Below are 14,624 nucleotides of genomic sequence, written 5' to 3' on the forward strand. Positions count from 1 at the left end.
AGCACTTATGGAAAAGATGCTGTTGAGAATGGAGGTTATGGAAACTTCCTGGGATAAGAAGATGGACTTGTTCGCCAGGGAACAAGAGGCCAACTCGAAGATGAAGGAAGAGTTTGATGAACTCTGGACACAGCATGAGTACACTAATCTTATGTGTACACAACTTGAAATAAGGGTCAAAGAGGTTGAAGAAGCAAGGGATCAGGGTCTTGCAGAGATTGTGAACTTGAAGAAAACTCTTGACGAAGCCAAAGATGAGATTGTGGTGTTGAAGAAGGTCGTGAGGCATAACTCAAGTGGAGGAGTGCCTCATGTGAAAGTCAAGGAACCGGAATCTTATGATGGCACAAGGAATGCAAAGACTCTTGGCAACTTTCTATGGGACATGGAGCAATACTTGGAACGGTTGGGTCTATCTGATGATGAGACAAAGGTCAAGGTAGCTGCTTAGTTCTTAACAAAGGATGCTAAGATGTGGTGGTGAAGGAGGATGGATCAGATTGCCAATGGTAGTGCTGATGACATTACTTTGTGGGATGACATGAAGAAGGCTTTGCAAACCCATTTCAGTCCTCAGGATGAGACATGGGAAGCAAGGACAAAGATTAAGTACATAAAGCAGATCGGGAGCCTACAAGCATATCAGCGAGAGTTTGCAAGTGCAGCTCTGGAACTTCCTGACATGGCGGAGAGGGACAAGGTGTTCAACTTCATTATTGGGTTGAAGCCTTGGGCACACAATGAAGTGAAGAGGCAGAAGATTAGGACACTTGAGGAAGCTTTTGCTACTGTTGACAGGTTGGTGGAGCATTATGATGAGACTTCTGATGATAAGAAGAAGAAGTCCGATAAGCCGAAAGATAAGAAGAAGGATGATGCTTCGAAATCGGATGATAGTTCGAAGACGAAGAAAGCCTTGAAGTGTTGGATATGTGTTGGACCACACACGGTGAAGAATTTTCCTTCTAGACCAAAGGTGGCCACTATTGCACAATCTGATGCCAAGAACGAAGGTGCTTCTGTGGGGATGATGCAGATACTTGGTGCTTCTGCTACTATGGAAGTGGTCTCTAGGAGGGATCCTGAGAGGAACATATTGGAGTATGTTCGAATGAAGGTTGGAGGTGCTGATGTACTCATTATGGTGGATAGTGGGGCATCTCACAACTTCATGGGTGAAGATACTGCGAGAAGGATTAGGCTGAAATTGTACCGGCAAAGGCACAGATTAAGACAATGAATTCTCCTCCTATTGAAATTCTTGGTATAGCTGAGAAGGTGGACACTACACTTGGTGAATGGACAATGAAGGTTGACTTCACTATAGTGCGGATTGATGACTATGAGGCTGTATTGGGGATGGAATTCATGAAACAATTTGATGCTATGATTGTTCCACATTTGAAGAAGCTCTACATTAATGATGGAAGGGAAGATGTACCCATTAGTGTGCCAACCATTGGAGTGACAAGGCCTGATTGTAAATTGGGAGTGATGCAAATGGAGGATGAGAAGAGAATGGGAGACATGAGTAAGCGGTTGTCTACTGTTGAGGCAAAGCTTATCGAGCAGTCATTGGTCATCAGGTCACTTTCAGATAGCATCTTGGACTTATCAAGAAGGCTAGAGTTGGTTGAGGATGATGATGATGATGAGGAGGTGTATGTGAGGCCGGATGTCCAGAAGGAAGACCTGGTTGCTTATCTACAAAGGATGGAGATTGAGGATCCTGATAGATGGATCGAATTGATTAGTGAGGGAGAGCCTTCAGGCTCGACTCCCTCTACATCTTCTTAGATGGATGAGAAGACGGGGCTCATTGTTAGCTGCTCATGGCAGTGAGTCCCTAAACATGTTGAGCAGGTATGATTGATGGTGTAGGGATGGCTTGGCATCAAGCATCATGACATGTTGAAGATGAGATGGATGGAGTTTCCATGGACCTGAGCATGGATTGCACTTATGGAGATAGATTCTTGATGAGTCAAGAATGTGGCAAGATGTTTTGAGGAACAATTGATGATGGCATGAGGATGTTCACTCTCATGGTTTGAGCGTGACAATTGGATTAGCTACCCAACTAGTTCAGACATGGGGTCGCGAAGTGTGCAGAGATATGTTAGCATTGGGTTGGAGTATCATGATAGAGGTTCACATGGGGACACATGATGAGGTCGACATGAGATGTTGCAGTGGGGATTGTAACAGAGGGGTCGATGATCATGGATTGAGATGATATCTGATGGAGGACATACCGTTGAGGAGTATACCTTGGTATGGTTATCTTGGTGACAGTTGGTTGCTAAGGTGAGACATGATGGAGATGGGGTTCTACATATGTTGCAGGGATGTTTGCCTTATGTGGAGGAGTTGACATCATGGATAATGATGATCTTGGTGGATGGCTACTGAGATGGTGTGTTGTCGAGGACGACAACGATTTCAGGTGGAGGAGGATGTAAGGTCCTTGAGTTTAGCCGAGCGCGGACATGGGCACGGGTGTGGTGCGACGAGCGGGCGAACGCACATGGGCGCGGGCACACAGTGCGACATGCGGGTGAGCGCACACGGGCGCGACACATATGCGACGAAGTGCGACGATAATGAAATGAAGTGCGATGAATTATACCCACGCGAAGGGCGTTTGCGATGAGGGGTGGCCGACCTGTGACAGGCGGGCAAGGCCGACTTAAAGAACGCCGAACGGGTGTGTATGCGGGGTGTGTGGGCAGTCGGCTGGGCAGCCCACCCACGCACGAAGGAAGCATATATATTGGATGCGATGGAGCTCATAACTCAACACACAATTCGATCAACACATTCTAACTTCGCTCTTGAAGGAGAAGGATAAGTGCAAAATTTTAGAAGGAGTTTGAGCGCATAGCTCATGCGCACTCCTCGGAGATACGCACTTGTGGAAATCGCTCATGGTGAGAGGTGAAGGTGTTGGGCAAGACGTGCCCAGGTTGGATGTGCGGTTGTGATATTGTGCCCAGACTTGGCGAGGGTGTCTTGGTGACTCGAGTGAGCACCTGCCCATCATGCAAGGTGTGCACGGAGATGGCATTGATGTAAAATTGACTAAGTATGAGACTTGGTCTTGCCAAGACATACTTGTATATTGTAAACTGATATTCTTAATATATTATCGGGTAGACTCATTGTTCAGGGAGTTGCCCCTCCCTTTATACTGTGCAACTGTTGTTCTCTTTTATAATTGTTATGGATAATGAATGAGTATGGGTGTTCATTAGTATAAAGGCTAAACATAATATTTCTTGGTTGCGAAACACAAACTAAGTAAGGAAAAGTGAATTAGGCATAGTCCATGAACATTATTATTAGTGAAAAGAAAGTGTTTGGTGGTGCCGCACCTCGCTATAAGCGGTTGAAAGACTACCACAGGTGTAGGGGCGTGACAACTTCCCTCCTTCTTCTCCTCCTTCATTATCTCTCCATGATTTGATAGTGTCCCTGTTCCTGCAATTCACTCATGGCGAGACGACATCAATATGAAAACCCCCTAGTTTAAAATGATGCATTCTTATTGATGCACTGAGCCTGGGACAAGTCACAAACTGGGGGAAAGGACCTAGTGACTATGCATTGTGTAGTTCCAAAAGACAAGGGGAGAGCTTGGGCTCTGAGACTATGCAATGTGCAACTCTGGGAGGCTTGAGAGACAAAACTGCACAACTTCTAGAGGCAGTGGGGTCTGACTGAGTGAAGGGTCACTGGAAGAAGCTTATGCACAATTTTGGAGCCCAAGGGAGGTTGGGCTTCTGCGCATTACACAGTTCCAACAAGCAAGGAAAAGGCTTGAGGGTTAAGGATTTGAAACGCGGAGTTCAAGGCTGAATGGGAGACACAACTACACAATTCTGGAGGTCAAGGGAGGTTACTGGACTCGAGAATTGCGGAGAGAAACAACCCTGGAGGACATGGATTGCACACTATGTAGTTCCAAGAAAAAGGGTCACATTCTAGACGGTTGAGACTATGCAATGCATAGTTCAGTCAAGGCTCGGTGAAGCTAGGTTGCCTGGTTGGGAGGATTTTCCGAAAATGGCTAAGGGCAAGATGGGAGATGAACTTGTGCTAAACTTTGACTGTGATCACACACTTAGCATACTTTGACGACATGACAACATTGATCATCAAAACACACAAACAAATCATTTCCTTCTGTGTGACTGCTTCACGACAAAATACGACAAGTGCGACACTTAAAATAGACTTTAGGATGACCGTTACGACACTTGTGTGACAGTGCTCGAAACTTTGTGTATGAATGTGACAAATGTTTACATGGTTGGGATAACTCGAATACAGAAATATTGACCCTCGAAACCATCAGAAAAGGTTCACAAACATTGAATGACAGTCAAACATTCGAAAAAACGACAGTTGATCCAACATGCAAAAGGGACGAAAGAATTTCGAGGAAGCTCATGAAATGAGCTCTAATGTTTGCAACAAAAAATGAAAAGACCAAGAAAGGCTATGAAATTTGAGTGTAAGCCAAAATTTTGGAGGGTGTCGCAGCAACTACAACAACATCTAAATTTCCCTTCTTTAATCAGTGTCAACAAAGAGTCTTTCATTTTTCCATTATATCCAGAGGAAGATGAGTTGTTGTTGTTGTGAAGAAGATACCACCATTTTAGAAGACTCCCCTGAGATTTTGTATGACCCTGGAATGGTACCAGTTGGGCCATTTTTTCTCATATTAATTTGTATCAAATGCTCGAGTTTTCCCGTGGAGTCAAGAATTTGGCCGCTGAGACGGTAGTTGTGGAGGGAAACCGTCTCGAGCAACGATAATTTTTCGTTGCACTGAAGATCTACTTTGGGGTACATGGTCATGATAGTGCTCAAGTTCTTGGAGATCGACATGGTGGTGGAGGATATCTATTTGTCGCACATCAACGCCTGAAACAGAATTTGTCTGCCGATTTTCGAAAGGTTGAGTTTTTCTCTAAAATTCATCCATGAAATGGACAGGGTACTGCATTCACTTTATTGAGGGGCATTTTGTAGCAGAGACTTTTACAGCCCTCAGACATGGATCTACGAAGCCTTTCCTGAATCTCATAAATACATAATATCTCCATGCCCTCCGCATTCCCACTGCTGTTGAAGAAGAAACAAAGATCAATATCCCTCTGTTCACTATTAGAGATTAATCGGTTGTTTGAGAAGTTGTAGGATGGGGACATTTTATAGGAGGGGAGATGAATTTTCCTCATCCATTGATTTGAGTAAGAGAGTGGTAGTGGATAAAAAAATTTAAGCTAAGTATTATAGAATGAAAATTGTATTTTATTGTGGTAAATTTAAAGGAAGTGACATCATGTCATCGTTAATAATAATAAGGAAATGATTATTTTTAATTATATAATTTTCATATTACTTGATACGTAATTTTTTTTTAATATATAAAATTATTTTATAATATAAAATTTTGGAAAAAAAAATTATAATTTTATAAATACTTTTTTTTTTAATTTATTTTATAAATTTCATATTTATAATTATAAATAATTTTTATATTCATAAAAATATATTTTATTATATAATAATTAATTTTTTTTTGTAAACTATGGTGGTACTTCTTTCTATTATCATAAACCAAAACATTACAGTATCATGGTGGCCTCACCCCGCCCTTATGGGAAACCGGGTATCTCAGCCACCTTAAGTCTTTCATTGCCAGCCAAAAATAATAAGTCCAGATTCTGTTTGTCCAAGCTAAATAAACTAAACAGTCTTTACACTTACTCTTACTACTTAAATGCATATAACATATTTCCCTATCTATAACAGTGAGGATCTTAGATTTAACTATTCTTTGAAAATTCATCAAAATTAATGCATATCTGTTTTCATGGAACTCCAGCTGCTGGCTGTTGATCAGCTTCTCGGTTGGCTCCTAGGTGTCCTTCCTTGATCATCGCCTGAATTTCCTCCATCTTTTTGTCCTGCATCTCCAAAGTAATCTGCATTATTCTCAATTCTCTCCTTAAATTTGGAACTCCCTGCGCCAATTCCGCCATTTCTGTTGCTGCTTGTTCCAGAGCTTTTGCCAACAGTCTCTTCATTACCCAATATACATGTATAGACTGCTTAAACAGAGTCATCCTACCCCTAGTATTGCTCGGGTCTGGAAGAAGGAACTCCCAGTCTTCCATCTTAGAATCTGATTAAGCTTGGATGGCCTCTTCTTCCATGTGTTGTATTATCCTCCTGATTTTTGGGTTGGTGTTAATGTTGTAGGCTCTTTCTGCATGTTGGATTTTCCTATCTAGAGATCTTTTTGACTTTCTACAATACCTCCCTGCTCTCCCTCTGCCCCTTCCTTGCGGGCTCTGCCCTCTTCTTCTTCCTCCTCTATTTCTGTACTGTCCCCTGCCACCCCTATTGCCCCTGCCTGGCATGCTACTTTCGCCTCTGCCTCGCTTGCGTCCATGGACATGATGTTCTTCACTTTCTAAATTCTCCAGCTACTCTTTAATCATCCTTTTCCTGCTCTTCCTGCCTGCCTCACGTCTCAGGTTGTTCGTTTCCCTGTCTGCCTCTTACCTTTCCTCCTCCTCTTCAGTATCATCCTGAATCTCATAAATTTCCTCCGCCTTTTCCTCCTTCGCCACGCTTTTTCCTTTACTCTCCCGGGTTTTGCGCTCCATTGCCTCCGTGTCTTCTTCGAACCTTGTATTCCTTCTGGTTTCCATACTGATCCTCCTCTTATAGTTATTTACTTTGTTTGGTGCAGTGCTCTCGTCATTACCGCGGTCCGTCACCTTCTTACTACACAGATCTTTTCGCACTACATCATATCTCTTCTGCCTTCTCCCGTCTTGTCTCTGCTCTTTAATAGATCTCCTTGCCTCGTTCCACCTATCCTTCAGTTGAAATTTACCGTGCCACCTGTTATTTTGCTTGCCGCCATCTTTTTCCTCTGTTTCCCGATTATCATTTCCACCTTTGGTTTCTGACATGCCGTCCTTTGCTCCTTTCCTCGCCATCGTTTCTCTGCTATTGCGGTGTGATGTTTGCTTATTTCGATTGCTTGTACGTGCCTGATTTAATGTCTTCTGCTCATTACCTAGACTTCTTCTTTGCCACTCCCAACACTCATTTATTAGCCTGTTTCGACCGTCCATCATATCAATCAATTGTTTAGGGTAATTATGTCTGTTATAAGGATTTCGCATGGTCTTGATTTATGGTCATTGCCAGTTCCTCCCATTTCTTATTATTGATAACTAACGGCCATTTGTTGTCAACCTCGCTGTCCTTATTCGTACTTCCCCAGTTGGCGAGAAAATCCGCCGCTTGATTTCCTTTGCGTCTGACATGGCTAAAAATTTTGTAGTCTATCCTTCTCATCAATTTTTCCAAGTCCTGCACTATCTGCCAACTTACTACTACTTGTTCCCAGTTTTTTTCCATTTTTGAGTTTTCTCAACATTTCGATAACCAGCTGGGAGTCCCCTTCAATTTCTAAATTTCTGTAGCTATTTCTTATAGCGATTCTCAGGCCCTGGTGAACTGCCCATAGCTCCGCTTCATTGTTTGTCATCTCACCTCCCCATTCCGCAAAAATCCATCTAGTGGTTTTCTCACTGTCCCAGAAAATTCCCCCAAATCCTGCATTTCCAGGATTCCCTTTCGAAGCCCCGTCAAAGTTCAGTTTGATGAACCGCTCTCTTGGGTAGCAAAATTGATCTGAACTCTGGACGATCTTATTATTTCTTTTTCCCCTTCTATTATATACCATTTCATATTTCAGGTTTAGTTTTTCTAGAATTTGTTCTTCATACCGATCTGCTTTCCACTCCTCTTCCTCCCATTCTTCATCTAGGATTGTTTCCCTTACGGAACTTAAGACTCTTTTCCATACTACTTCAGTATTTTTATTTTTATCTTGGAAAGTTCTTCTGTTTCTTTCTTTCCACACCAACCAAATCACAAAGCCAACCGTGAGTCTCCATGCCCTTTGTACTACCTTGCATTGAAATTTCTCTTTATGCCACTGGAATATGGTTTGTTTTGTCTCTGGGGTTTCTTTGAGATTTACCATACAGGTTCCTCATTTCTGCCCATAAGTTCTTTACATAAACACAGTTGTTCAGCAAGTGCTCTTGATTTTCTGCCTCTATATTACACATACTGCATCTTGATGGACCGCTAAAACCTTTCTTTTGAATTTTATCCGAGGTCAGAATTCTTTCTTTTGCCACTAACCAGGCGAATAGAGTTATTTTTGGCCACTACTTATTGTCCCATATTATCTTCCATTCCATATTTTCCTCTGTTCTTTCCTGCTGATCCGTCAAGTAGTAAGCCTCTTTGACTGTGAATTCTCCTTTCGTTGAATTGCCCCATCTGAGAATATCTTTTCTGATTCTAACCTTTATTTTCCTTGATTCGATTTCTCTCAGGTATGCTTTTTGCTGTTCTTGGTCTATGTCTGTATCCCATTCTTCTGGCTTCTTCCACTGGCGCCATATTTCATCTGTTTCCTCTGTTTTCCAGTAGTCTTTCACATGTTGCCAATTCTTTCTTAATGCTGTTTGTTGCATGTTCTGAAAGGAGTGTAAATTACTCAGTTTTTCTCGTTGTTGCCATTTCTCATCCCAGAATCTGGCTTCATTTCCTCCACGAATCTCCCAGAAAGCATGGTTATTTATTAGGTTTCTGTTTTGTCTTGCTAGATCCCAGATGGTAGATCCTCTTGGTGTTTCTTCCAAGCGAAGGATTTCCTCCGTCTTCTTTGGCATATTATACTTATATATCCATATTTCCTTCCAAAGGTCGTTGCCTCCCCTCATCCATCTCCACCATAATTTTTCTCCAAGCACCTTGTTTAATTTCTCAGGGTCTCTCAATCCTAGTCCCCCTTCCTCCTTTCTTTTTGATAAGGTTTTCCAGGACACTAAAGCCCATTTCCTTTGTTGATTCGGGCCTCCCCAGAGGAATTTTCTAAAAATTTCTCTGATCTTTGAGTAGGCTTTTTGGGGTGTCACCATAATTGATAGTGGATAGATGGGTATTGCTTGTAGTACTGATTTCAGTAGCACTATCCTTCCAGCTATATTTAACGATCAGAATGCCCAATTAGCCATCTTGTTTTGAAGTTTTTCTATAATTCCTTGCCAATTCTTCCACCTTTTGGGATTAATGTCAATCATGTTTCCCAGGTATTTTGTTGGGAGTTCCCCCTACTTGAATCCCAAAGTCCTGGTTAGGTGTCTTTTGATAGGATCTATTATATTGAAGATAAACGTACATGATTTCTCCTTGTTGATTTCCATTCCTGAAGCTTCTGCAAATAGATCTAGGATTTTTTTCAGGTTCCTCACTTCTTTTATAGATACTTCCCCAAATAGCATAATGTCGTCTACAAACTGCTGATGGGTTATAGGCAAATTATTTCCCCATAATCGCAGCCCTTTGATTCTGTTTTCTCCTAATTCCTTCTTTATGTACCTGCCCAGACCCTCTGCTGCCAATATAAATAAGAACGGGCATATGGGATCCCCTTGCCTTATGCCTCTGTTTGCATTAAAGGTTGTTGAAGGGGTTCCATTTACTAGTATAGAATAATTTGGAGTTTCTATAAGGTTGAATATCCAGTTTATCCATCTGTTGTTGAAACCAAAGTTTCCAATACCTTTTCCAAATATTTCCAGTTTAATCGATCATAAGCCTTTGAAAGATCAAGTTTGATCAACATTCCCTGCTGTTTTTTTGTCTTCAAGGAGTGTATAACTTCTTGCGTGACAACTAATCCATCCAGGATCTGCCTACCCTCTACAAATCCTGTTTGTTCAGGGGAGATTAAACTGGCCAATAGGGGCTTTAGCCTTTTAGTGATCAGGGTTGAGATTATTTTGTAAATGACATTACATAGTGCAATAGGTCAAAAGCCTTGAGCCTCTTCTGATTTAGTACTTTTCAGAATCAAGGTAAAGAAAGTAGAATTAAGGGCTAGCCATACCTTTTGATTTATTCTGGATTCTTCTACGAGCTCTAGCACCTCTTTTCCCAGTAAGTACCATCCTGCTTGATAAAATTCTATTTTATATCCATTAGGCCCCGGTGCTGTACCTTTCTTCATACTCATCACAATTTCCTCTACCTCTTCAAAAGTTGGTGCTCTCATCAAGGCTTTATTCTGATCATCTGTTATGATTTTAGGAATTACCTTACAAATCTTTTCTATGGCTTCTGATCTATCAGTGTGGGGTTCCGTTAGAATTCCTTTATGATACTGTACCACTACCTTCTCAATTCCTTCCTGTTCCACAATCCTTTCCCCATCCTCGTTTTTGATAGAATGAATTCTATTCCTCTGCCTGTGTTGTATCATGTCTTGATGGAAAAACTTGGTGTTTCTTTCTCCTTCCCTTAACCATCTAATTCTGGCTTTCTGTCTCCATAACACTTCTTCCTTCTTCCTTCTCTCCTCCAATTTACCGAATATAACCCCTTCCTTTTTGCTGCTTTCCTCTGATCTACCTTCAGTAATTATTTTCTGTTGTAATTCTTCCATATCTCTTTCTAATTTCTGTTTCTCTTCCATTATGTTTCCAAATTCTTCTTTGTTCCATTGATTTATCTTGCCCTTTAATTCTTTGAGTTTTAATTGGAAGGTATGCATCTTTCCTTTTCCTTAAGCCGTGCTTTGAGACCACCATTCCTCTACTTTTTTCATAAACTTCGGATCTCTTAGCCAAAAGGCCTCAAATCTGAAAGGTCTTTTTCCTGAGTTTTTTTTAATGTCTATTTCCAATCTGACCGGCCAGTGATCTGAACCTAAAGTTGGCATAATTTTCGCTTCTATAAAGACATCTTGATTCATGATTGATTCTGAGACTAGGAAGCAGTCTAATCTGGAAGCTATCTGATTCTTCCCACCTCTTCGGTTATTCCATGTATATACCCCATTAATAGTTAATATATCTACCAGTATTTGTTCATTTATCATTTCATTAAACATTTCCATATACTGGTCAGGTTTCCTTATTCCTCCTTTTTTTTCCTCCATCGTCCTAATCATGTTAAAATCTCCCCCTACTATCCATGGTAGATCTGGGCATATCCTTCTAGCTTCTTGCACGTTTCTAAGAAACCTTTCTCTTTCCCCTGGTACATGAGGTCCATAGACTCCTATAATAATAACTCTTTCCTTTGTCCCTAGAATCCTACCTATTCCAGTGAGAATTCTGGGCATACTTAGCCAGTTTTCAAAAACTACTTCGTCAGGATTCCATTATATTGCAATGCCTCCCGCTGATCCAATTGCATCTTGTCCCATAACTTCATATTGTATTTTGTTATTTTTTATAATTTTTTCCATACTCTGCATACTGATCTTAGTTTCTTGTATTATTATAATCCCTGGTTTATCTCTCTTTAGCTTCTCCCTCAGGTATCTATGCTTTCCCTTACTGTTGAGACCCCTGATGTTCCAGCTGATAACTATCATTTTAAACTTTGGGTGGTTGGTAAAATACCTCTGACAGAGGTATCACTTTGCCTGAATTGACTAAAATTTCTCCAACAGTTTGGATAGTTTCATTCAACGTTTTCCTGCCTCTCTTTCTACTGCCTTTACCAGTGCTATCCACTCCCATCAAACTATTTTCCTGCGCCCCTGCTATGCCTGTTTGCTTATCCATAGTTTTTCCCTTTTTTTCCTTATATTTTTGAAATGCTTCTTTGTATATTTGCTTCTGTGTTTCTGGTATGAATCTTTCATCAAGGTTTTTCCATTCTTGAATCAGCTTTTTCATGATTCTTTCTTCCTCTACTTCATTTTCTTTCGGCATTTCCATCTCCATTTGGATTTGTTCAGATACTACCTCTACTCCGTCTCCTGCTTCTTCTCCAGATTCTACTGCTGTTTCAGAGTCTTTGTCTTTTGTTTCTCTGACTATTTCCATTGGTTCGTCTGCTAAACCATTTTATTCTACCAACTTTTCTTCATTTTCTTCGTTATCCTGCTGAAGTATTTGGAATTTATTTTGACTCTCTATAGTTATTGATTTCGTTTGTATTTGAGTTTTTGTTCCTTCCTTAGCAATTTTATTTTTTCTACTAACCTGTTGGAAGCCCTTTTCCGTCTCCTCTGCTTTTTCTGTCTTCTTTTGTTCTTCTTCCTTTTGACTATGGGTTTCCTCTTCCTTATTCAGTGGGCATTGCTTGTAGAGGTGTCCATATTCATGGCACCTTCTACACCTGAACGGAATGTGCTCATAATCTATTGGCTGTTGCCATACTTCATCATGATATTCTAGTTCTATATATTCAGGTAGTGGCTCAGCTATGTTCATATAGACGCACAGTCCAGCATATGATGTATATTTTCCTCTTTTCGTTGATTCTGCGACCTTGACAAAGTTTCCAATTGTATTACCTATGCCTTCCATGATTTCAGGGTCCCAAAATTCCACCGGTAGACCAAAAAATCTGACCCAAATTGGGGCAGCTAACATTTTTTCATTTTTCGGGTTATATCTTTCCTCCCAATATTTCATGAACAAACCCGCGTTGTTCATAAAATACGGTCCTTCTTCAAATATCCTCTCTTTATCTTCCAGATTTGCAAAAATTACTGTAAAAAAGTCTTTAGCCCCTAATTCTAGCTCAATATGCCCTTTTGGTCTCCATCTTTGGTGTATCCATCTAAATAAATCCGTTTTTGATGGCCAATACCCTACAACTTGCAAATCAGAGCATGATCTTTCATATAGCTGTTATATTCCTCAAGTTTGTTATTGGGTATTACATACCTGGGTTTTTTCTGAGCCCTTGGTAAGCATCTTCCGCCTGTCTTCAGCTGCCATAGGTTTCCCATTACCGATGCTTCTCTATTACTTTCTTTGGAGCTGCTCTGCAATCTGCTTCCACTAGCTTCTCCTACTGCAAAATTTTTATAGGAGGGGATCTCTCCCCTCCCCTGTTGGCTTTCCATAGTTGCCTTCAGCTCAGCCTACCTCTAATCTCTTCTCCTTTTATCAGAATCGTTCTCCTTTCCTTGCTTCTACTCTTTGCAGGAGATCCCTGCTCTTCTCCGCCGCTGTTACCCTTGCTCTCTTCGTTTCCGTCGACTGTTCCTTCAAACCCTAACCTCTCGCAGGAACCCGATCGTCCGCCATCCTCATTATATAATAATTAATTTATTATTATTTATAAAAATATATTTTATTAAGTATTGGGGTTTTTGTAGTGCATTATATTAGATATTATTTTGGGATTCAACTGTGTTAAGTAAGTCATTCATCTATGACCATTTTTATGAGAGGTAGTCATAAATTTCTATGAGAGTTAGTCGTAATTGACTAAGTTCTCATGATTTTTTAATAGTCCATTTAGCACTCATTGCATCGGGTGATGCTTGCAGGGGTGAAGAAGTGGATTTGAAACTAGTGAAATGAATCACATAGTGTCAATCATCACTTCCGAGGCTTGCACCCAGTAACCAGGACTTCCCGAGAGGTCACCCATCCTAGATCGTCTCTAGCTCAAACACGCTTGAATGGGGTAACAAGCTAAGTGGACTTGATTATGGGGAAAACTCCACAGTTAAGCACGCTTGAGCAAGAGGTGATCTAGGATGGGTGACCTCCCGGGAAGTCCTGGTCACCAAGTGCGCAAGCCCCGGAAGTGATGATTGACACTATGTGATTCATTTCACTAGTTTCAATCCCACTTCTTCACCCTTGTGAGTATCACCCGATGCAATGAGTGCTAAGTGGACTATTCAAAAATTATGAGAAATTAGTCAATTACAACTACCTCTCTTGGAAATGGTCATAGATGAATGACTTACTTAACGCAGTTGAATCCCAAAATGATATCTAATATATTTTATTATAAAATAATTAATTTATTATTATTATTTTTATTGATTGTTTCGTATAAGTCGCCAGCTTGGCATAGTGTATATAGCATAGCCTGGAGGGGGCTCGTCACACTGTTATATTGTTTAAGCCCGTGGCCCGGTGGGACTAGTCGTAGTATTATAACGTACAGTCCAAAGGGGGCATGCCGCGGTGTTATATCGTAAGCCTGGGGCAGGGTGGGGCTAGTCAGAGGGCATGTTGCAGTGTTATAGTTCATGGCTTGGTGGGGATTCAAGCTCGTGAGCCATTTCTTTTATGTGAGCGAGAAACCACCATAAAACAGTTTCGGCCCATAGCCTATTACGACTGCTATAGTCTAACGAGACTATTTTTTTGTCCTGAAAATCATGGAAATTCTAGTCATATTTTGAGAAAATCTTGCAAAGATTTTTGTAAATCCAAGTTACAGTTATTAACTTTAAAATTTTAGGTGCCCTAGATGTTTTTGATAGTGTTGAATCTATTTCTACCATCAAAAACATGATTCAAACACTACCTCTATAAGATTTTTTGAATTTTTTTGTCGAGATTTCGACCACTTTTAACCGTTTGAGCAATTCCTCCACCTCCATAAACAACTCCATTACGACTCGGAACTTCAATTAATTAATTATGTAGTTGGATTTGTACATGTAAACAAGTTATCATATCATTGTGAGAAATAATAAGGTGATAAGAAAAATATGATGCTTTTGAAATTACTATGACAAA

At 40.7% G+C, this 14,624-nt stretch overlaps 1 protein-coding gene across 1 annotated transcript; it reads right to left on the reverse strand.

Moving 5' to 3' along the window:
* Nucleotides 1-9,925: 9,925 nt before the first annotated feature.
* On the reverse strand, nucleotides 9,926-10,588 carry LOC149179424 (uncharacterized). Its single transcript, XM_089422463.1, has one exon. The coding sequence runs from the start codon at nucleotides 10,586-10,588 to the stop codon at nucleotides 9,926-9,928; it is 663 nt and encodes a 220-aa protein (XP_089278589.1).
* Between the last annotated feature and the right edge of the window lie 4,036 nt (nucleotides 10,589-14,624).

The sequence above is a fragment of the Pinus tabuliformis genome, chromosome 4_1 (genome assembly GCF_031772625.1).
Source record: "Pinus tabuliformis cultivar Carrire ecotype Pingquan chromosome 4_1, CPIR1, whole genome shotgun sequence".
NCBI lineage: Eukaryota > Viridiplantae > Streptophyta > Pinopsida > Pinales > Pinaceae > Pinus > Pinus tabuliformis.

Coding starts and splice junctions, on each gene's coding strand:
- LOC149179424 (XM_089422463.1), bottom strand. CDS start 10,588: ATGGAAGAGAAACAGAAATTAGAAAGAGATATGGAAGAATTACAACAG.